The 25,413-nt window shown below is 37.8% G+C and overlaps 2 protein-coding genes across 2 annotated transcripts; one reads left to right on the forward strand and one right to left on the reverse strand.

The window, feature by feature from the left end:
- Nucleotides 1–3,076: 3,076 nt before the first annotated feature.
- On the reverse strand, nt 3,077–3,844 carry LOC149816412 (uncharacterized). Its single transcript, XM_089986885.1, has one exon. The coding sequence runs from the start codon at nt 3,842–3,844 to the stop codon at nt 3,077–3,079; it is 768 nt and encodes a 255-aa protein (XP_089843011.1).
- Nucleotides 3,845–20,474: 16,630 nt separating this feature from the next.
- On the forward strand, nt 20,475–24,940 carry LOC149816413 (protein WEAK CHLOROPLAST MOVEMENT UNDER BLUE LIGHT 1-like). The gene is made up of 3 exons (XM_089987145.1): nt 20,475–20,635; nt 21,659–22,377; nt 22,861–24,940. Exons 2-3 carry the CDS (start codon nt 21,676–21,678, stop codon nt 24,703–24,705), a joined length of 2,547 nt encoding a protein of 848 aa, XP_089843271.1. The 5' UTR covers nt 20,475–20,635; nt 21,659–21,675; the 3' UTR covers nt 24,706–24,940.
- The last annotated feature ends 473 nt before the right edge of the window (nt 24,941–25,413 follow it).

Consider the following 25,413-nt stretch of genomic DNA (forward strand, 5'->3'; position numbering starts at 1 on the left):
TAAATGATGCAATGGAGTATGATAATGGTTACAATTATTTCTCAAAACTGTTGGATATGGCAGTGGATAACTTGGCTTAAATTAAGGAGGATTTTCTTGCTAGTGGTGAGAATGTTAATGTTAACAAAGAAAACACATATAGCAAAGGTGAAAATATGAATATGTTGTGTTTCATTGATGATCTCATTGATAATAACATTATTTTGAGGGATCGTGAATAAGTGTGTTCTAAAGGATGTGGTAAAAGAATCTCATCAGGAATTCATCAAAGTAAGCATGCTAGAAAATGTTCAACTTGTGATTCGCATGATCATAATGCACATACGGGCAACCTCATCATAAAATCAAAGTAATCAATTGTTAATTTATTTGTTATTATATGATACAATATAAAAAAATTTTGTACAAAGACTTTTACGGATGTTATCGTTGGTAAACCAAGACTGCCATATTTGTAAGGAGATAGGGCATGATAAAAGGATTTGTCCAACAATTAAAAAATAAGTCATAAAATATAGATTATAAATAATTTTAACTTTACTTACGAACGTAGGTTTTCTCTTGTTGAATGACCTTTTTTTATGTCGAATGCATCAGATCAACGAGGTGGACATGCATGGAGGTGGACATCCATAATGTATAATAGAAATGGCATTGCATTATAGCGAGGTATATTTACATACTTTAAATATCTATTTCTTGTATTTTATTTCTAGTGATTGATGACTTTCTTTAAATATTATATTTTGTTCTTCTTTCTAGTGATTGATGAATTTCTTTAAGCATTATCTGTACCAGTTTGAAGGTGGAGTGAGCTCTGATAGTCTATGTGGCCATAAACCGCATAGACCGGTTTCATCCACGGATAAGGGCCCGTTCGTGGATGAACCGTGGACCATTTTTCTAAACTGTTTTTCAAAAGCATGCTTATCAAAATCTTGGTCCTCCAAAATCCTCTTCCAACTAACACAATTGTTCGTCGAGTCTGAGGGAATTCAAGAGAGAAAGCAGCCTATAAAGAGGCGTGCTTGGCATACAGAAATTAAACAAGAATCTAAAGCTCTCCTTAAGCAAACCCTCAAAAGGCATTCCACCTTCTTCTTTCACTGTCCTTTTGTATTGTTCTTCCAGGCTGTTGCTGTGAGATTCTGCCTTCAACAGAGGTCCAACAGTGGTATCAGAGCAAGGTTAGGTCCTGAATCGCAGCTTGCGGCCTGAAGCAGCCAAACTCTCCTTCGATCCCTGCACATCAGCGTATGCAAAAACCATGTAAGATTTTTTCCTTTTGGGTTAAAAGGAATTTTTTTTTAAAGGGATTGTGTGTGCGAAATAGAACACCAAAGCTCATCTGAAACTGCTCAAATCTCTGTCAGGACCTCGACATACAGAGGCCATTCTTTGCAAATTAGCATATACATGTTTCAAGGATGTCAACTTAGATAATGTTAGACATAAAATAAACATATATATACATATATATTCTGTCGGCAGAATACATTCAGGTCGATGTTGTTTTCCAGCGTCCATCTTGAAAACTCTGCCCTTTTTTTGTTCCTCTCTGAACACTTGATTGGTAGACAACCACCGGCGTATCCATAAAACTCCTAAGACCGGTTGGAAGACAACCACCGACATACTGGGCCTTAACCCACTACTGGGAAGCTTATTAAAAGAAACAAAATAAAATAACAATATAGAGAAACACAGGTAGACGGGAAGCAGGGTTTTTGCCAAAGCCGCCAAAGGTTAGTGCTCAGAAAAAAGAAGTCTGCAATCAGATCTACAAACCCAAAACCTCCATTGAGCTAGAGCGTTGCCGAAAAAATCTTTGGCAGACCTGTACCTCTGAGAAACCGAGAGAGGAAAGAGGAAAAAACATCAAAACACTCAGAAAATAGAAGCATGCAACCAGATCTTTAAACCCAAAACTTCTGTTGAGCGAAGCGTTGCCAAAAAAATCTCTTGCAGACCTATACCTCTGAGAAACTGAGAGAGGAAAGAGAGAAAAATATCAAAACGCTCAGAAAATAGAAGCATGCAACCATATCTACAAACCCAAGCCTCCAGCAAGCTAGAGGGTTGCCGGGGTCGACCGGAAAGACCACCGGCGGTGTTATCGCCCTGAAGTCGGTCAAGAGAGGAGAGAGAACCAGCGAAAGAAATCTGAAAAAAAAAATCTCGAAAATGTTTTTTTATACTCGGTTCTGAAAAAATTCAGCTTCACCCTGAAATTTTTGAGTATTTAAAAAATCGGGTTAAAGTTTAAAACATTTTATCCCATATTCTTTTCTTTTCAGAAATTGCAAAACACGGTTTGCGATTTTTTGAAATTTCAAAAACCATTTTAGTTTTTAAGAATTTACTTATGAGAGAATTTACTTATGAGTACCTTTTTTTCTAAAAATCTCATAAAGAGGTTTATAAAAAAACTAATAATAATAATATAAAACAAAAAATTATACATAAAGGGGTGGGTTTTTTCTAAGAGTGTATTCTTCTAAGTTTTCCTTTAAGTCGTGGATTAATTCATTAATTTTATGTTTTTCTTTTGTCTGAATTTGTTGAACTTGTCAAAATCATTAGTCTGAAGAAAATGGCTAGTCGAGTGTGCGCTTCTGAACTAGCCAAAACTGACAAATTGAGTGGATCAAACTTTGCCATCTAGAAAAGACGTATACCTTTAGCCCTTACCTTAAAAGGTCTAGAGTGTGTCCTGCACTACAAGAAAAATGGTAACTAGCGACAGAAATTTGAGATGGATTTTTTTTTTCGCTAATTTGTGATGGATTAGTGAGAGAAAACCATCTATCACTAAAATGCAAAATATTTACGGAATTAGCGATAGAAAAACATCTACCGCTAAGTCGTCGCTAAATAGCGACGGAAAAATTCTGACGCAAATTCCTCCGCAACTTAGCGATGGATTTGTGATGGATTTTTTCTGTCGCAAATCCATCGCTATTTAGCGACTGATTTACGACGAAATAAATTCATCGTGAATCGGTTGCTATTTTTCGATAAAAAATGGCCCTATCTAGGGTGGGAAATTCTCCCTCCCCTCTCTTTCTCTCTCTGATTACCCCCAAATCGTCTTCGACTGCCCATTGACGACCACCCTCTGATTCCCCCAGAACTTCCACCCCAGCCTCTTCACCACCAGCATCGACTTGCCATCCACCCTCACTACCAGCTTGGATTCCTTCCCTTCCCCGCCACTGCACTCGATCCTGATCTCGTGCTCGCAGCAGGTGAGATCGAAGCGGGCGGTGGTGGCGTAATTGCGGCGGCCGAAGACGTGCTCCCACCGCGAGACAAGCACGGCCAGGGAGGCATCTCCTACGGGAAGCTCGGCCCCCTTGGCGTGGCGGAGTGCCTCATCGGGGAGGTCGCCGAGGAGGAGTGCCACCCTGCCGGCGGTGACCACGCAGAGGTAGAAGTTCTTGGTGGGCTCGGGGTCGTGGTCGAAGTGGGCTCGGGAGAAGCTCCAGAAGAGCTTGGTGTGGCCCAGGGATCTGAAGTCGCGCTTGGGGCGGAAGAGGTAGAGAGGGGAAGGTGGGGAGATGTCGATGGTGCAGGCGGAGCCGCCGAGGTGGACAATGAGGGAGTGGCCAAGGAGGGTCCTGGACCAGGTGAGGGTGAGGAGGGAAGGGTGGCCGCCCACCTCCTTCAGGTGGTAGATGCAGGTGATGAGGTTCTGGGACATGTTGCTGCTGGTCCCCTTGCTAGATGTGGGCTGAGCAGAGTCTGCTGGTTGTAGGGTGAAACACGATGGAGAGAAGGATTGGATCATCTCTTCCTTTTTTTTATCTTGCTCTTGTAGGTCACCCGGTGAGCTGGTATCCATTGTCCATGACTCTGCGGTTCTCTGTCAAGTGGGACAACAAGAGGAAAGGGCTACTACACACCTTCGCTTAATGTCTTGAGGTGTGTTGCGGATTTAAATGTTCTCTTTTGAATTTGTTCAAAAATTTTGTTATGCTACAAACTGTGACCCGTCATGCACCTCTGTTTTGTTATCTAAAATTGCTATCTTAATCCTATATATTTTGGATATTCCTTGCTTTTTTTATCTAAACATGTCATTAGGAGCATACATGTGTGTGCGTTGGTTAAGCTTGTGTGTACAATATTCTGTAGTAGAAACTCGCAGGTGCAAGCTTTATCTTGAACCAAAAACAGTTTTAAAGTTCATTAACTATTATGAGACTTCTGATATATTTGCTTACAATTTGTGTATTCAATGTTTAATGGCGTAAGTTTTGTTGTTGATTGCAGCGAGATATACTACACCTGACAGACTGAAAGATTACCTATAATAGGATCGTCATTGATTTAGTATAGAATCATCTTCTGCCACTGATATGTTTCATGTGTTGCAGACATAGATGAGTGCAATGTAATAGAAAACAAGCCTTGTGCTCCTAATGCTCATTGCCAGAATATGGTTCCTCGATTTAAATGCTCTTGCCCTTTTGGAAGCATGGGAGATGGTACAAGTAACAGATCTGGTTGCAGGAAGACTGTTCCAATAATAGAAGGTGTTGTAGGTAAGTTGAACCATCCCTAATAATGAAACATATTGTCCTCATGCTTTCCAGGTCTAGGGTCCGACTTGTTTTCTCGTGTTGTTGTTGATTGTGCAGTTACGACTGTGGGTATGCTATTTTTGTTATGTGGCATATGGGCTTATTGGTTTGTGAAGAAAAGGAGACTCATCATGCTCAAAGAGGAGTATTTCAAGCAAAATGGAGGTCTTTTGCTATATCAACAAATGTCTGCTCCACATGGTCCCACACATTCAAGAATTTTTTCAGTAGAAGAGCTTTAAAAAGCAACCAACAACTACCATGAAAGCAGGGTACTCGGCAGAGGTGGATATGGTACAGTATATAAAGGAGTTATGCAAGACGACATTGTGGTTGCCATTAAAAAGAAACTTTAAGATGTACTTTTTTTTATAATAGAAGAGTAGTCCCTCGTGACTGTAACATATGATTCCTTGATATTTGAAAGAAAAATACAATTGTAACTTGTAGAAGAGTAGTCTTTGGGCTCCAGTGGTGCAGGTTAACTTGTAGAAGAGTAGTCCTTGGGCTCCATAGATGAGTGCACTCCTCAAAGCTGCTCACCCTACTTGGAGTATTGTTGCCATTAAGTCAGCTCTAATGACAACAGGTATTATTGTTTTCAAGAGTAATTAATGAAGGATGAAGCTTTATATAAAAATCCCATATGTTGCATGAATTTCTAACCATTAACATTATTCATATCAGCCACAGAGTCTAGTCCTCCTTGCTAAGCTATTGCATCCCGACTTTCGTGATTGATCTAATAATTTAATTACAATTGTTGCCTCCCTTTATTTCTAAAGGCAGTTCATTACTAGAAAAATCCAAATCCATTGAACATCAATAAATTTCAAAATTCAGTATCATTTGATTTGTTTTTTGTTCTTTACTTTTTTACAGTTCGGTCAGAAGAGGAACATTTTTTGCTTTCTGGAAGTGTTGATGGGGCTATTGTTGTGTGGGCAGTATTTCTTAAAGACATGAGGGTAATTGCTTAGATCTTTTCTCAAACATGCTGAATTTTGAGTTTGTTTTTCACATTTAGATATTGTCATAGTACTTGAATGCATAATTTAAAAGGAAAGAATATGATTAGCAAGTTGCACCTGTTTCAGTCCAACTTTGCTGCTCACTGTTAGGATATTTGCCATAATCAAGTATTGAAAATTTACTTGAAAATTGTAGACACTCTTGTTTTTAGTGTGTCTAGAATGGGTACTTTTTAAAATTCAGTCATTATCTTTGTTAGTCAAAACCTTTTTGTCAAAGCAAATATAGATGTAAAAGTGAAATAGGAAATGAGAACAAAGGTAATGTCTAAGACCCTTGAAAGAATTGTATAATGAGAAAATTGTTTTTTATACTTTGTTTTTATAAGCAGGTTATATGAATTGCATAACGAGAAATGTATTTCAAATTTTTTTTTTTAAATTAGCGACGAATTTGCGACGGATATAATCCGTCGCTAAGTCATCACCAATTTCAATCAGGCGATGATTTGCGATGGACTTTAATCCGTCGCTAACTTACCGACCAAAAGTTAGCGACATATTATATCTGAATATATTTTGTTGCTACGTTGTCGCTAATTAGCGACAGATTCGCGATGGACATTGTTTGTCACCAATCTGTTGCTAATTAGAGACGGATTGGCGACAGACAATGTCTGTCACAATTTAGCAACTATGATTATGTGGCGGATGCTATTCGTCGTGAATCCGTCGCTAAACACGTTAGCGACGAATAGCGTCTGTCGCTAACTAGCATTTTTCTTGTAGTGCTAAATGCCCCTGTAACTAAACCTGAAGAACCCCCAACTAAGGATAAAAAAGACAAATATGAAAAGTTTTTGAAAGATGACTTAATGGCTAGGACAATCATGCTTACATACATGGATGATGACCTAATTAGGGTGTTTGAAGACTTCACCTCAGCAAAGGATATGATGGAAGCAATTGCTGCAAAATACGACACAACATCTGAGGTTCACATCCAACTACTGTTAGAGCAATATAACTCATATAGAATGAAAGAAAATGAGAGTGTAGTGGACTATGTAAATAGGATGTTAGTTATGGCAAAAGACCTAGCCATAGCTAGGAATATTATCCCAGATCGTATGCAAGTATCCACTATCCTAAATAGCCTACCATCCTCCTGGAAGATGGTAACTACTGCCCTTAGGTTAAACTCCAAAAATCTTTACCTAACCGAGCTGCCTCTGCAGTTAGCTATAGAATAAGAACACACGAACAAAGAGAAAAAATCTAAGTTGTTGATTGCCCAAGAGACACCCACTCGTAGTCGAGTACCTTTTAAAACCAACAATTTTAAGAAAAAAGGAAATGACAAGTTCAACAAAGGACAGGGCTCAGGGTTTCGCAAACCTCAAAGGAACAACGGCTCCCAAGTCAAATGCTTCAAGTGTGGAAAATTGGGCCACATCCAGAGAAACTACAGATCCAAGATTTTAAACAAAAAGACTTATGGGAATAATCGATACAACAACAACAACCATAAGAAAAATGACAAGAAAGAGGTTGTTTGTGTTGTGTCGGAATGCCACTTTGCGAATGAGGAGCTTTCAGGGTGGTGGGTAGACTCAGTTGCTACTCGTCACATAGCCAAGACTATCGATGGTGTTGTGGATCTAAAAGAGTTGAAACCTGGTGAACATAAAGTCTACATGGGAAACAATTTCTATTGCGATGTGCTAGGATTTGGATCTTATAGGTTGAACATTGGTAGAACAAGTGTCTTGTTTAATGATGTTTTGTATGTACCTTCTATGAGAAGGAATCTAGTATCTATGTCAGCCCTCACTGGAAAGGGGTTTAAGGTCAGGTTTATCCCAGGAAAGGTCACTGTGGGTAAACATGGAAGAGTCTTATTTGAGAGCAAATATGTAAAAGAACATAATATGTTCATACTGTGTGACAATAAAGAAACTCTTTCTATTTATATTGATTGTGCCTTTAGCATTGATATAAATACATGGCATAAAAGATTAGGTCCATAAGTATTAAAAAGATGAAGAAAATGACCCAACAAGGCATTATTTTTTCTTTTAATGAGTCTCACTTTGAAAAATGTGAGTCTTGTATATATGGAAAGATGGCAAGAAAACCCTTTCCATCAAATATTGTGCGATCTAATAAACTATTAGAAATAATTCATACAGACATTTGTGGACCATTTAGGGTCCAAACCCACAGTGGCATGTTATACTATATAACATTCATTGATGATTTCTCGAGGTATGGATACTTATATCTTATCAGACAAAAATCTGAAGCATTCGAGAAATTCAAAATATATAAAAGTGAAGTTGAAAGACAACTTGGTAGAAACATAAAGAAAATAAGGTCAGATAGAGGTGGTGAATACACCTCTAATGAATTCAGTGAGTTCAGTAAAGATCTTGGCATTGACAGGCAAAGAATCATGCCAAGAACATCTCAGCAAAATGGTGTTGCTGAAAGATGTAACAGAACACTCTTGAACATGGTCAGATCCATGTTGGCAGGTTCACAGTTACCCAAAGTATTTTGGTGAGAAGTTGTGAGTACAACTATGTATACAATGAACTGTGTGCCCTTCAAAGCTATTCCAACCACACCTTATGAAAGATGGACTGGTATGAAACCAAACTTAGCCCATCTCAAAAGATGGGGATTTGTAGCACATGCTAAGATTCTAGATCATACTATGGATAAACTAGACAATAGATCTGCTAGATGCATTTTTATTGGTTATCCTAAAGGATCAAAAGGCTATAGGTTATATCATCAAAGGTTGAGACTGATCGAAAGTAGAGATATAGAGTTTCTTGAAGAACTCAATAATGAATCCAGTGATCAAAGTGAAGACTTGCTTGATTTACTAGATGATGATGAGAAGTTAGGCAATGAACCAACTGCAAAACAGTCTGGTAATGAACCAACTGTGAAACAGTCTGGTAATGAACCAACTGTGAAACAGTCAGGCAATGAATCTACTGATTCTGATCCCTCTATTTCTCAAAGAATAAGTCGTCAAAAAAGGTCTAGAGCTCCTCCATCCTATTTTGATTATTACTTTGTATTTTTGTCTGAGGAGCTATGTTACCCAGTAGACCTGGATGAAATGACCGATAACTTATCATATTCTGATGCAATAAAATCACATGAAGCTTCAGAATGAAAGAAAGCTATGGATGAGGAAATACAATCTATTGAAAAGAATAAGGTCTGCAAATTGGCCGATCTCCCCGAAGGAAGAAAACCTGTTGGATGCAAGTGGGTCCTAAAAAAAAATACAAATCTGATGGAACCATGAAAAAATTTAAGGCTAGGCTGGTTGCTAAATGTTTTTCCCAAAAAGCGGGAATTGATTACACTGAAACCTATTCACCAGTGGCCAAGTTTGCATCCATAAGAATAATTTTGTCCATAGCGGCTTTCTTCGATCTTGATGTATGGCAAATGGATATAAAAATTGCCTTCTTGAATGGTGAGTTAAAAGAAACTATTTATATGGTTCAGCCAGAGGGGTATGTCACAGATAGTAACAAAGTATACAAGTTAAAAAAATCCTTGTACGGAGTTAAACAGTCACCAAGACAGTGGTATTTGGTTTTTCATAATGCAATAAGCAAGATTGGGTATGTAGCCAATCAGTTAGATCACTGTGTGTATGTTTGGAAAAGTGGGAGTCACTTTTGCATTCTACCGTTATACGTAGATGACATATTATTAATCAGAAATAATAATGAAATGATAGCCAACTCAAAAAGTTGGTTGTATACTAACTTTGAAATGAAAGATATGGGTGAAGCCTCATATATTCTAGGCATTAAAATTATCCGAGACAGAAAATAAAAAATTCTCAGCTTAAAAGAAAGATACATTGACTATATCTTAAAGAAATATAGAATGCATGACTCAAAACCCATTGGTACTCCTATTGCCAAAAGAGTAAATCTGAGTAAAAGTGATTGCTCATCAGACAGTCAACAAAAACTAAGTGTGCCATATGCTCAAGTTGTTGGAAGACTAATGTATCTTATGTTATGTACAAGACCGGATATAAGCTTTGTTGTTGGTCTTGTAAGTATATATCAAAGTAATCCTAGTTGGCCTCACTGGAAATCAGTGAAAAGAATATTTTGATACTTAAAAGGCTCTAAAGGCTCACAACTAAGCTTTCAAGCTGACAACCTTTATTTAATTCGATATTCTGATGCTGACTTTGCAGGATGCAAAGATGACAACAAATCTACCTCTGGCTACATCTTTCTCTTTGGAGGAGGAGCTGTTGCATGGTCCTGTAAGAAACAGGGTTGTGTGGCTCAGCATACTCAAGAGGCTAAGTATATCGTGTGTAATGCAATCACGATATCAGTAGGTTCATAAATAATTTAAAACTAAATCTAGAAGTTGAACATGTGCAACTATTTTATGACAATCAGGCTGCTATTTTCTTAATGAAAAGTGGAACTGATAGCTTAAAAAGCAAGCATATACTGGTAAAATACCATTACATACATAACATGATTGAGTGAAATGAGATCATTGTTGATTATCTACCAACATTAGACATGATAGTTGATCCTCTAACAAAAGGAATCCCTGAGGATGTATTTTCAAAACATGTTGCTCATATGGGTTTAAGATATTTATGATTACGATGAAAATCCTTAAAAAGAAAAAACTGTAATCTCCAAGGGACAACTCACAAAAGTGGGAGCAACCTCAGCAGATTTATGGCAAAGCAGGAGCTGATAGTCTATGTGGCCATAAACTGCATAGACCGGTTTCATCCACGAACAAGGGTCCGTTCGTGGATGAACCGTGGACCATTTTTCTAAAATGTTTTTCAAAAGCATGCTTATCAAAATCCTGGTCCTCCAAAATCCTCTTCCAACTAACACAATTGTTCGTCGAGTCTGAGGGAATCCAAGAGAGAAAGCAGCCTATAAAGAGGCGTGCTTGGCATACAGAAATTAAACAAGAATCTAAAGCTCTCCTGAAGCAAACCCTCAAAAGGCATTCCACCTTCTTCTTTCATTGTCCTTTTTGTTGTTCTTTCAGGCTGCTGCTGCGAGATTCCTCCTTCAACAGAGGTCCAACAAGCTCTTCTGTGGTTGAGGTCCATTGGAGATGGTCTTTGCTCTGCAGCATCATGAGAACTGGAAAGTTGGAGTCAGGTCTTTGGGTGCCATTTTATAGGTCGGCCATAACCAGCATTAGTCATCACATGACTTCTTTTTTAATTATTGTGAGATACTTTTTCTTTCTCCCCTTTGTTCTCTAAAAATGACGTGTTAAAATAAGTTACAAGCATTTTAACTTATCCAATTTGCACCATATGCTCTTTAAGTGTATGCTTGCTTTATCTTTTATTTGAGAAATATTCATCTGTGCAGGGTCGGACCATGCCTTTGCTGACATGGATTATATGTAGAAGTCATTTGGTGGATGAAAAACGCTAACCAATATTTAGACTATGAAATTAATGACAAAAACCAATGATCTGTAAAAAAAAAAGCACTCAAGAATACCACATTTTGCAAATGTTTTCTTATTGGTGATATATGAAGAGAGAGAGAGAGAAAGAGGTTTTTGTTTTGCGTGAAATTATGACTCAAGATTTGCTCTTTTTACAAATAGTTATTGTTATATCTGTTGTGAGTTAGACTTGTATTTAAATATGAGGAACTATTGCCATTTAATCTTGTTTCTTTCTGCCATGAGCTCATATGTGTTGTATGCTGTAATTAACATGATATAGTTTCAAAACAGTCCAATGCCATCCTGTTTTTCCCATTTCTTGGATCTCAGAAAGGCTGTAACATGATATGCTTGGTTCATTTATGTAAACAAGGGACTCATCATAGACTCAAAGTACCTTGATAAAAGGAGCATATTTCATATGAACCATCCGTTAGATTTGTCATTGGGGGACCCCATGGTGATGCTGGGCTTACAGGGAGGAAGATCATAATTGTGATCTTCAGGTGACCTAGTTGTGATCTCCTTCTCTCGTTGATCACTGTAGTAGTATTTTAGTCCTCAATAAGGTCCTAGTTGTGATCTCCACGAATGTCAGGACTACTATAAATGTATGGAAGAACCTATTGAGTTAAAACTTTTCAATTAGAGAAGGTTCAAGTAAGGGTTGCAAACCTAAGAAGATGCATGCATTTGATATGTGAATCACCTTTTTTGGGATCAAAGTTAGTCGGGTTCACAAATTTGTTTATGTCAATGTCATCATGTCTACGAAATGTTCATGTGAATCTTCTATTTATTGAGAAGTTGTGAGCTTCAAATGATGTGCCTATATATGCTGTGAACCTCAGCAGGTTCGCTTGTGCGAAGGGTAACAATGTATTAAAAGGACAAGAATCAAATATTTTGGATATAAAAAGATTTTAGTAAATTTTGAGGTATATTCAAAATTGTGGCATTTTACAAGGATAGTACGGTTATTTTTCGTATATATAGAAAAATGAAAATCTACATAATGAGCATGATGCTAAATGAAATATGTTGTTGGTTTTTTGGTATTTTTTTGAAATTATGACCTTACAGATTGATCTATATGCTTATTTTTATATGAATCACTTTTTGGAGCATTTGATTTCGATGCATGAATAGGTTTTTATAAGGTTTCAAAAATCAATCTACCATTTTTATAAATTTTTGAGTCTCTAAATACCATTTTTTTCATCTAAAATGCATGATCCAAGTGTCGATATAGAATGGAAGAAAGCTATGGATGAGAAAATAGAATCTATTCTGATGCAATAAAATCACATGAAGCTTTAGAATGGAAGAAAGCTATGGATGAGAAAATAGAATCTATTGAAAAGAATAAGGTCTGGGAATTGACCGATCTTCCCGAAGAAAGAAAACCTGTTGGATGCAAGTGGGTCTTAAAAAAAATACAAATCTGATGGAACCATGAAAAAATTTAAGGCTAGACTGGTTGCTAAAGGTTTTTTCCAAAAAGAGGGAATTGATTACACTGAAACCTATTCACCAGTGGCCAAGTTTGCATCCATAAAAATAATTTTGTCCATAGCGGCTTTCTTCGATCTTGATGTATGGAATATAGATGTAAAAATTGCCTTCTTGAATGGTGACTTAAAAGAAACCATTTATATGGTTCAGCCAGAGGAGTATGTCACAGATAGTGACAAAGTATACAAGTTAAAAAAAACCTTGTACGGACTTAAACAGTCACCAAGACAGTGGTATTTGGCTTTTCATAATGCAATAAGCAAGATTGGATATGTAGCCAATCAGTTAGATCACTCTGTGTATGTTTGGAAAAGTGGGAGTCACTTTTACATTCTATCGTTATACGCAGATGACATATTATTAATCAGAAATAATAATAAAATGATAGCCCACTTGAAAAGTTGGTTGTATACTAACTTTGAAATGAAAGATATAGGTGAAGCCTCATATATTCTAGGCATTCAAATTATTCGGGACAGAAAATAAAAAATTCTCAGCTTAATACAAGAAAGATACATTGACTATATCTTAAAGAAATATAAAATGCATGACTCAAAACCCATTGGTACTCCTATTGCCAAAAGAGTAAATCTGAGTAAAAGTGATTGCCCATCAGAAAGCCAACAAAAACTAAGTGTGTCATATGCTCAAGCTGTTGGAAGCCTAATGTATCTTATGTTATGTACAAGACTGAATATAAGCTTTGTTGTTGGTCTTGTAAGTAGATATCAAAGTAATCCTGGTTGGCCTCACTGGAAATCAGTGAAAAGAATATTTCGATACTTAAAAGGCTCTAAAGGTCCATAACTAAGCTTTCAAGCAGACAACCTTTATTTAATTGGATATTCTGATGCTGACTTTGCAGGATGCAAAGATGACAACAAATCTACCTCTGGCTACATCTTCCACTTTGGAGGAGGAGTTGTTGCATGGTCCTGTAAGAAACAGGGTTGTGTGGCTCAGCATACTCAAGAGGCTGAGTATATCGCGTGTAATGCAACCGCGATATTTGCAGTCTGGATCAGTATGTTCATAAATGATTTAAAACTAAATCTAGAAGTTGAACCTGTGAAACTATTTTGTGACAATAGGTTGCTATTTCCTTAATGAAAAGTGTAGCTGATAGCTCAAAAAGTAAGCATATAATGGTAAAATACCATTACATACATGACATGATTGAGCGAAATGAGATAATTATTGATTATCTACCAACATTAGACATGATAGTTGATCCTCTAACAAAAGAAATCCCTGAGGATGTATTTTCAAAACATGTTGCTCATATGGGTTTAAGATATTTATGATTACGATGAAAATCCTTAAAAAGAAAAAACTGTAATCTCCAAGGGACAACTCACAAAAGTGGGAGCAAGCTCAGCAGATTTATGGCCAAGCAGGAGTTGATAGTCTATGTGGCCATAAACTGCATAGACCGGTTTCATCCACGAACAAGGGTCCGTTCGTGGATGAACCGTGGACCATTTTTCTAAACTGTTTTTCAAAAGCATGCTTATCAAAATCCTTGTCCTCCAAAATCCTCTTCCAACTGACACAATTGCTCGTCGAGTCTGAGGGAATCCAAGAGACAAAGCAGCCTATAAAAAGGCGTGCTTGGCATACAGAAATTAAACAAGAATCTAAAGCTCTCCTGAAGCAAACCCTCAAAAGGCATTCCACCTTCTTCTTTCATTGTCCTTTTTGTTGTTCTTCCAGGCTGCTGCTGCAAGATTCCTCCTTCAACAGTGGTCCAACAAGCTCTTCTGTGGTTGAGGTCCGGTCCTTTGGAGATCGTTTTTGCTCTGTAGCATCATGAGAACTGAAAAGTTAGAGTCAGATCTTTGGGTGTCATTTTATAGGTCGGCCGTAACCAGCATTAGTCATCACATGACTTCTTTTTTAATTATTGTGAGATACTTTTTCTTTCTCCCCTTTGTTCTCTAAAAATGACGTGCATTTTAACTTATCCAATTTGCACCATATACTCTTAAGTGTATGCTTGCTTTATTTTTTATTTGAGAAATATTCATCTGTGCAGGGCCGGACCATGCCTTTGCTGACATGGATCATATGTAGAAGTCATTTGGTGGATGAAAAACGCTAACCAATATTTAGACTATGAAATTAATGACAAAAACCAATGATCTGTAAAAAAAAAGCACTCAAGAATACCACATTTTGCAAATGTTTTCTTATTGGTGATATATGAAGAGAGAGAGAGAGAAAGAGGTTTTTGTTTTGCGTGAAATTATGACTCAAGATTTGCTCTTTTTGCAAATATTTATTGTTATATCTGTTGTGAGTTAGACTTGTATTTAAATATGAGGAACTATTGCCATTTAATTTTGTTTCTTTCTGCCATGAGCTCATCTGTGTTGTATTCTGTAATTAACATGATATAGTTTCAAAACAGTCCAATGCCATCCTGTTTTTCCCATTTCTTGGATCTAGAAAGGCTGTAACATGACATGCTTGGCTCGTTTATGTAAACAAGGGACTCATCCTAGACTCAAAAGTACCTTGATAAAAGGAGCATATTTCATATGAACCATCCGTTAGATTTGTCATTGGGGGACCCCATGGTGATGCTGGGCTTACAGGGAGGAAGATCATAATTGTGATCTTCAGGTGACCTAGCTGTGATCTCCTTCTCTCGTTGATCACTGTAGTAGTATTTTAGTCCTCAATAAATGTCGCTACAAATATATGGAAGAACCTATTGAGTTAAAACTTTTCAATTAGAGAAGGTTCAAGTAAGGGTTGCAAACCTAAGAAGATGTATGCATTTGATATGTGAATCACCTTTGTTGGGATCAAAGTTAGTCGGGTTCACAAATTTGTTTATGTCAATGTCATCATGTCTACGAAATGTTCATGTGAATCTTCTATTTATTGAGAAGTTGTGAGCTTCAAATGATGTACCTATATATCGCGTGAACCTCAGCAGGTTCGCTTGTGCGAAGGGTAAAAATGTCTTAAAAGGTCAAGAATTAGATATTTTGGATATAGAAAGATTTTAGTAAATTTTGAGGTATATTCAAAATTGTGACATTTTACAAGGATAGTACGGTTATTTTCCATATATATAGAAAATGAAAATCTACATAATGAGCACGGTGCTAAATGAAATATGCTATTGGATTTTTGGTATTTTTTTGAAATTATGACCATACAGATTGATCTATATGCTTATTTTTATATGAATCACTTTTTGGAGCATTTGATTTTGATGCATGAATAGGTTTTTATAAGGTTTCAAAAATCAATCTACCATTTTTATAAATTTTTGAGGCTCTAAATACCTTTTTTTTTCATCTAAAATGCATGATCCAAGTGTCGATTTTTAGTAAATCAATCATCTTGAACACATTTACGAGATTGAAAATTTGAAAAACGAAAACATCAAAAATCCAATAACATGTTTTATTAGAAACCATGCCCATTTTATCCATTTCACTATATATATTAGGGGTGTCCCCGGACCAAACCCTATGGGTTCTGGGTATGGTGACAAATAAGAAGACCCGATTAAGACCTAGGTCCAGACCCAAAGATTCAATTAATATATGAACCCAGGTATAGTTTGTGAAATTTTATACCAGGCCCGACCTGAGTTCCAATTAAGACACAATTTTTCAATATAAAAATAATAAAAAATATTATTTTACTGGTATGGTCTAGGTCTGGTTTATGTAGTTCTTATTGGGTCCCGATATGATTTTTCTTATAGTTGACTCGATTAGACCCGAGTTCAGACCTGATACCATACCCAAAAATTTGGTCCAAGCCTTGTTCCACAAGGTCCGAACCTAACCCGACTGACTGAGCCTTTGACTCCGGTCATGAGCTGAGTAAACTTGACCATGACTCTGGTACTCCATTGGTAAAACCTTTGAGGTACTCCTGTCCACTGGGGAGTACACCCAGCTTAGACCCTAGGGCAAAGGATGCCCCCATTAACTTGGTGACTTTAACAAGTCTTCCATGCCAGATGAGCGGAGCTCTTGGGGGCAAGGGTCTCAATCAGTTTGGGTTTGGTTCCGACTCAGGTGAAACCAAACCCAGATCTCATTTGAGAAGCTGGTGCCAGGTTCAGACCCCGGTCCAATCAGACCCACCATAGAAAACCACACCCTGATCCTATAAGAACTCCATGAACCATATCTGGTAAAATCATAATTTTTATCTTTTTTACATTGAAAAATTTTAGATCTTAGTCGAAGCTCGTGTTGGGCCTGGGTCTGGTATGAAATTACAAACCATACCCGGCTCTATATATTAATCTGACCCTTTTATTTTGACCTGGATTCTAATCGGACCTCCTTGTTTATCATCAAACCCTGACCCTCTAGTGTTTGGTATGGGTCGGTCCAGATCAAATCTGATCCATTGACACCCCTACTTGTGGGCTTTCCTTATGTTACTTGCTACTTTAAAGTAATCAATCAAAGCTAGGCAATCAAAGCTAGGTTTTGGGCTCTCTCTCTCTCTCTCTCTCTCTCTCTCTCTCTCTCTCTCTCTTACACGAAGAAATGTAAAACTCCTTCCACTGTTACTTTGTAGCTTTCAAATGCTTTAGTATACAACCATAGTGAGCTAGCTTAATAGTTTTAGTTCTGTGTCAATTGCCGTTATTTTTCTTTTTGTTTACTGGCAAGCTGGGGTTAGTCTGACCCCACCACTTACACAACATACCATTGGGTTTTGAACTTGCAACGTGCCAACACATGGTGACGTGCACCAACAGCTCTACCGAACAAGCGGAGCCCCCCGTTGCTACACTGAAAAAAAGTATTGATTTCTCCACACAGTGGAATCTGTTTCAGAAGTTCGTGGCTGCTTTCTTTTGGAAACGGTAAAATGATACTCCAAAATCAATTTTGACCGTTGGATCTTCCAAAATTCAAAAGTTGGTTGATTAACATGTGGCATATGCTTCCTAGGTCGTGGTCTCTTGATTCTTGGTGACTTTTAAATTTTTGTATGTCTAAAAGGGTGATGGTTGATTATCAAAAAACCCAAAAAAAAAAGGTGAAAGCTATGAGAATCGCAATGACTTTTTCATTCATTCAAGCCTTTCATCTACCAAACTAATTTAAAAATTACCCTTTTAGTTCTCTTTGAAAAGAAATATTATAAAATAGTTAATCTTACTTCTTTTTTTGCCTAAAAAAACTATGCTTACTTCAACAAAAATCATAAAGAATACCTTTTTTGTTCTCTTTAGAAAGCAATTTGATAAAAAGAATCGTGTTTACATCTTTTGAGAGAGAGAGAGCGAGAGGATTGCATTTTTTATAAATAATTACCACTAAGAAATACAAAATAACAAAAGTCAAGGAGAAAGTAATAGAGGGTAGGGACATTTTTATCAGTTATCATTAGGGTAATACAAATTGCAGCAGACAAAGAAGATGCAACGGATATGAAAACCTACCAACTAAAAACATGTCAAATCTACCCAATGAAAAAATTCTTGTATTTTTTTTCAAAATTCTGATTGTACATATGCGCATGATTGATTTACTAGAAATCGATACTTGGATCATGAATTTTGGATAGAAAAAATGGTATTTGGAGCCTCAAAATTTTATGAAAATTATACTGTGTATACCTGGTTGATTTTTGAAACTTATAAAAACCTATCCATGCATCGGAATCAAATGCTCAAATAACTGATTCCTACAAAAACAAAAATATAGACATTTGTATGGTGAGAATTTTAAAAAAAAATATCAAAAATCCAATAAACTTATGGTGGACAGGTTTGGCATGTTTTATAGTGGGTAGGTTTTAATTTACCCACTCAAAACATGCCAAACCTACCCGCCACATGTTTATTAGATTTTTGGTATTTTTTTTCAAAAGTCCGACCATAAAGATGTGATCCATATGTTTTTTTTTATAGGAGTCAATTCTTGAAGAATTTGATTCCTATGCATGGATAGGTTTTTATAAGTTTTGAAAAATCAACAGCCTACAATTTTCATAAATTTTTAAAGCTCCAAATACCATTTTTTTATCCAAAATTCATTATCCAAGTGTCAATTTCTAGTAAAACAATAATGCTAAACACATTTGTACAATCAGAATTTTGAAAAAAATATCACATTTTTTTTATTGGGTAGGATGAGACAGTTTTTGTAAGGTTTTCGTCTCTCTCTCTCTCTCTCTCTCTCTCTATATATATATATATATAGAGAGAGAGAGAGAGAGAGAGAGAGAACATATGGTGGTTTTTATCATGATACCATGCAATGCTACATACTCTTGCTTAAATGGATTTAGTGACCAAATGGTGAATCTAACCGTACTGATGTGTTTAACATGGATTATTTCTTATGTTAGAAGGTTTCTTAGTGTCACTACAAGATTTCATTTTTAAGATAATAAAGAATCAATGGCTCACAATTCATGTAAATAAAGGTGGCTTAAAAATTATATAAAACATCAACTTTCAGTCAACTTAATTTAACACATGAAAATAGTAAATACAACATGATGATTCAATGCTAGGGTGGTCTTACTTGACCAAACCCAGTCTTCAGAACGTGCTGGTCTTGGCCTAGGTCCATGCAAGGTCTTGGGTTTGACTTGGCTGGAGCCATTACTTGACTCAGGTTGGTAAAGATGGACCTGGACCCAATTAACCCATTTCTGATCTTTTCAGCCTGCGGACCTCAAAATAAACTACCGGTCAGACCCAGGTTGGATCTGGTTCAGACCCAGGTGAGTCCTAACCCGGATCTGTTTTGAGGCACAGGTACCAGGTCCAACACAAATTCTTTCGGGTCTGCTATAAGAAAAACTATACCCAAACCCTATAAGAATTAATTGAACTAGAGTTGGCCCATACAAGATAAAATACTTTTTTTTTTGTCTATTTACATTGAAAAATCTTGGGTCTTAATTGCAACTTGGGTCAGACCCAGGTCTGGTATAAAATTTTACAAATCATACCCAACTACATATATTAATCAAACCTTTTGGGTTAGACCCAGTTTCTAATAGAACGGGGTTAAACATGACCCATTGACACACCTAAAATAAACCTGTCGGCAGTTAGATTGGCAAACAGATTGGACCTCAGTTGGAACTCCCAACCCATTTCAACCCCAATTCTATTATTGGCAAATGTCAAGAAGAAAGTCGATATAAAAGATTCTTTTTCAGAAAAATCTAAAAAAAATATCCAAAATCCTCAAGTAATTTTCTAAAATAAATAAACAAATAACTAGGGGTGGCAATCGTGTCGGGTTGACGGGTCGACCCGACGGGTTGGCGGGTCAGCATACCTCAACCCGTTTATTAAACGGGTCGACTGTGGCAAACACGAACCCGAACCATTTAATAAACGGGTAACCCGACATGACCCGCCAACCCATTTAATAAATGGGTTGGGTCGGGTAAACGGGTCCGCGGGTCAGGTTGGCGGGTCGGGTTGGCAGGTTGGGTTGACGGGTCGGGTTGGCGGGTTGACCCACCCCTAACCCGTTTATTAAACGGGTCAGCTGGGTTGGCATACCCCTAACACGAACCTGACCTGTTTAATAAACGGGTTAGGCGGGTCGACCCGTTTATTAAACGGGTTCGTTTTATTCAAACCCGAACCCGCCTAAGAGGCGGGTTGGCGGGTCGGGTTGGCGGGTCGTGTCAGGTTTTGCCACCCCTACAAATAACAAATAAATAAAAGCAAGGATAACCCTGCCATTCTTGCAAAAGTCAAGGTCGTTCCACGTCCTCTAAGGTGATGACGTGGCGTGACGCTATCAGTCTGTCAAAATTATTTTTAAAGTTAATTAAAAAACATAAACAATAGGAAATTGCAAAAGACTAAAGGGAAAAAGTTGAGTTAAACAATTAATGAGCAATAAATAAATAAATAAAAGAAAGTAGGATGGACGCAGTGGACTAGATAATAAGATTGTTTTGTTGAGCTTCTCTCTTTCTTTTTCTTCTATTTTTTTTTTCAAAATTTTCAATATTATTTTTACTTTAATTTTTTGGCCTTCAGAATACTTGTTGCATAAGAGGAGGGTCTCTCTCTCTCTGAGAAGAATTCGGGTAAGTCGGCCGCTTTTTTTCTTGTGATTTATTTCTCTTTTTTTGTACTTTTTGTTTTGATATGATGGCGAAATTTGGGTTTTTGATTTGCACGATCCTTCGGAATTGGGGTTTCTTTTCTTTTCTTTTCGCTATTTTTTGTTTTTGTTTTAGTGCAATCAAAATCGCTATGCCGAGGGAGGATCGTTGTTGTTTGACAAGTTCTCGAAATTAGGGTTTTGGTTGCGTGGAAATCTCTTTGTGTTGATGTGAATTGTTTATTTCAATTTCGTGTTTGGTGGATCGAGCATTGTTGGGTGGTGTTTGGATGAGTGTTTCGAGGGTGAAAATCGCGTTTCTGTGGATGAATTATTGTGTCGTGGTGCTGGATTCAGTTAAAATTTTTGGGGTTTCTCTCGTTCGTTTCGGTGGAGTATATGAGGTTTAGGGTTTTCAAGTGAGTTTCTGGTGGAAATTTGGAAATTGCGATCGGTTTCTATCGTAATTATGTTTGTTGGGTTCTGTAGTTAAGGTAACAATTGTGGCCTTGCATCATGGTAGATGAAGTTTTTTTTTATTTTTAGAGGATGCTAATGACGAATTCTTTTGCTCGGAAGCGAGTGTGAAGGTGGCGCAAGAGCTACAGCTGGTTTTGCACTGAATATTTCTATAATTAGATTGTCATGTTCTTCATGGGTTTGACTGCTTATTTGTAATTGGTTCTGGTATTTAGATTAAGCCTTGAATCATGTTCATGATTGTTGGATTTAGATTATGCTTTTAAGTGTGAATTTCAGTAGTGATATAAGAGATGTCTTCTGTTTTCCAATTTTGTTACTTATTTTCTTTTTGTGAAAATGGTATTTGTTCACCAAAATCATAGTCATGAATATGAAAACAATACTTCACGACCTCCATTTCTTAGGATGTCGCTGGAATTTTGACATCTAAGATGGGAAAGCAATAGTTTGTGTTCATGTTCCTTCTAATTCATGTTTTTTAACAGTTAACATGTTGACATGTTAAATTACTTCTGGGCTGCAGGCAGTGGATAAGTAGTTATGACTCTCTTAGATCACGTGTGCAAGGAAATGGAAGGCAAAAACAACGAGGAAGAGAGGTCTCTGGTTAGTGAATCCGCTGCCCCTCCATTACCTTCTCAAGAAAATCCAACTCTCCACTCAGAAACTCCTGTTATTCCTGTGATTAATGGTGCAAAATTGCATGAGGAAATGGTTGTAAAAGAATGCGACGAATTCTCCCCACAGGATGTGCCCGATGTCCCTGCGGTCGACCTTGATGGAGAGTTGGCATCACCTGCAGAAGATTCAAAGCCTTTAGTTGAGGACCTTGTGACAGAAAAATCAGATGTATGTGTTTCTACTATATTGGCTTCTGCCTCAGATGATCATAAACCCGAGGTTAGTGCCGATGCAGTGCAACCTGAAAAGGAAGGAAGTGGTCGTGTTACTTTAGCTAATCTTCAGGAAGAAAATGTGATGCCATCTTTAATCTCGAGTGAAGCAGGAGCGGAAAAGGAACAATTTGATGTTACACTCAGTCAGCGGTTACCTGAAGAAAAGATTGTAAATCGGCCATCAGAAACTCCAGAAGCCTTCAATAAATCCTCCAGCAGTGTGAAGCAGGTTGAGGCACACAGAGCGCTTGTTGATACTGCAGCACCTTTTGAATCTGTGAGAGAAGCTGTGACCATGTTTGGGGGAATTGTTGATTGGAAAACCCATAAACTGCAGACAGTGGAGGTATGTGTAAATCTTTTTTCGCTGTTACCAATTACTTCTGTGCACTACCGAGTTGCTAAAATTCATGGATTTCTGTTACAGCTATGAGAAAACATTTTAATTACGAGTTCTTTTTATTTTAAAGCAAAAGCAGACATTATATGTTTTGAACTTAATTTTTGTTTGTTATAGTTATTTGGAATATATTAGTTAAAAGAGGTCAGGGTAGGCCTAGGAAGACATGGATGGAGGTGATAGGAAAGGATATGAATGCTTTGAACCTCACCGAGGACATGGCATTGGATAGAAATGATTGGAGGAGAAGGATTCATGTGGAAGGCCCAGAATGATTTTCTTTTTTGGTTCATATCGCCGACCCCAATTGTTTTGGGATGAAGGCGTAGTTGTTGTTGTTGTTGTTGTTGTTGTTGTATAGTTATTTGGAATAAGTACACTTTTTGATAAACATTGTGTATGTTTATTTTGGTTTCCTTGGATGCATAGAGGCGTCGGCTTGTTGAGCTTGAGCTTGAGAAGGTGCAAAATGAAGTTCCTGAATGCAAGAAGGAACTGGAAATTGCAGAAAATGCAAAGACGCAAGTACATCAGGAGCTAGACAGCACCAAGAGGCTTATTGAAGAACTAAAAGTGGACTTGGAGAGAGCACATGCTGAAGAAGAACAGGCAAAACAAGACTGCCAGTTTACTCAAATGCGCGTTGAAGAAATCAAGCAAGGTATTGCTGATGAAGCTAGCGTTGCTGCCAAAGCTCAGCTGGATGCTGCGAAATCCAGGCATGAGGCAGCAGTTGCTGAGCTGAAGCAGGTGAAGGTTGAACTGGAAAATCTTAAAAGTCATTACCTAACATTGATCGAAGAGAAGGACAAAGCTGTCAAGAAAGCTGAGGATGCAATGTCTGCATCAAAGGAAATAGAAAAGACTGTCGAGGAACTGACTTTGGAGCTGATGGCTACAAAAGAATCCTTGGAGTTGGCCCATGCATCCCATCTGGAAGCAGAAGAGCAGAGAGTTGCTGCTGCCTTGACTAGAGATCAAGAGACCCTAAAAAAGGAGAAAGAAATGAAGATGGCAGAGGAAGAAATACAGAGGCTGACCCAGCAGCTTTCTGCATCCAATAATCTCAAGGCAAAATTAGAAACTGCATCAGCATTGCTGCTGAATTTAAAGGCTGAATTGGCAGCATATATGGAAGCTAAACTGGACTCGGAAACCAGTACCCTTGAAGAAGAAAAAATCCTGTCGATAGAGCTAGAAGAAGCAAAGCAGGCTCAGACAGCTACACTTGCTGCACTCTCTTCAACCACGAAAGAGCTTGAGGAAGTCAGGGTTAAAATCGAAAAAGCAAGAGAGGAAGTGAAGTTTCTGAGAGTCGCAGCTACGTCACTCAAGTCAGAGTTGGAAAAGGAAAAGTCTGCACTTGCCACCATGAGACAGAGAGAGGGAATAGCAACTGTAACAGTTTCAGCTCTTGAAGCAGAACTCACCAAGACAAAATCAGAGATTGAAGCAGCTCAAGTAAGGGAGAAGAAAGCAAGGGATAGTATGACCGAGTTGCCCAAGGCACTACATCAAGCTGCTCAAGAAGCAGATGAGGCCAAATCATTGACCCAGTCCACGCGGGAGGATTTACACAGGGTGAAGGAAGAAGCAGAGTTCGCCAAAGCTAGTGCAAGCACTGCAGAGAGCAGACTGCGTGCGGCACTGAAGGAGATAGAGGCAGCCAAGGCTTCGGAGAATTTGGCATTAGCAGCAATCAAAGCACTTCACGAAAGCGAAACAGCTTCAAGCATGCTCGGTGAGAGCGAGCCTTCTGGGGTGACTCTCTCTCTTGAACAGTACTATGATCTCAGCAAGAAAGCACATGAAGCAGAGGAGCTTGCCAAGTCCAGGGTGACAGCTGCCATATCTGAAATAGACGCAGCCAAGGAGGCTGAGTTGAGAAGCTTGGAGAAGTTGGAGGCCACAAACCGGGAGCTGAGCGCGAAGAGGGAGGCGTTAAGGGTGGCGAAGGAGAAGGCCGAACGCTCAAAGGAAGGGAAATTGGTTGTGGAACAGGAGTTGAGGAAATGGAGAGCAGAACACGAGCAGAAAAGGAAAGCAAAGGACTCTGCTTCTGGTATAATAAATCCTGTTAGAAGCAGCCCAACAAGGAGTGATGGTGACAAGGGGAAGGTTGTGAGGGGCTCTAATGGTGATCAGGATTCCAAGGTTTCTATACCAGAAACCAATGTGGGAAATGTGGTTCGGGATCCCGATATGAAAAAGAAGAAAAAGTCTCTGCTCCCTAAGATTGTCATGTTTATTGCCAAGAAAAAAGACAGCCATTGAGGCAAGTATACCCTTGTAATTATATTGTTGTTCCATTATAGGTCTCTCTTTTTTCCCTTGGTGTAAAATAATAGTGTGTCATGCTTTATTGGGAGATTAGGGATGTCAGTCATATATGGTTCTGGTTAATGGGGAGACGTCAGTCATTGATGAAGAACATCACAATATAGATTTGTATTCTACTTTTAAGCAATAATTTGGCTCTATAAATTATTCTTGAATGGTTTGGGCTTCAGAGTTCAGATTTTTATAGTTTACATTGTAAATGGATGAGCTTGTTGCATTTTCTGGTGTGTGTGTGTGTGTGTGTGTGTGTGTGTGTATTCGTGCGCTTTCATGAAATACTTGGTATTTGGTAATGCCGTACTGTCTAACAGACTCCACTAGCTTTTTAACATCTTATTAAATGTTTATGAATCAAACGCTATAGATATAATTTGGTCGTTTATTCACATGTTTTATATTATGTGATTGTGATGTGCAGATGTGTTAAAAGAACTTCCAAAGTCAACAGCCCAAACGCGCATATATATATATAAGAGTGACCATCCAACCAAAGTAGGTCCAAAATATGGCGATTGTCTGAAATTATCTTTACTGAATGGGACCTCTCAAATGTTATTATTATGATTTTTTTTTTCTTTTTAGCCATGAAACATGCTTTTGTCCAAATTCTTTCAACACAAAAAAACCAAATTTTGTAATTGA

This window comes from Nuphar pumila, chromosome 14, assembly GCF_984573655.1.
Source record: "Nuphar pumila chromosome 14, dmNupPumi1.hap1.1, whole genome shotgun sequence".
Classification (NCBI taxonomy): Eukaryota; Viridiplantae; Streptophyta; class Magnoliopsida; order Nymphaeales; family Nymphaeaceae; genus Nuphar; species Nuphar pumila.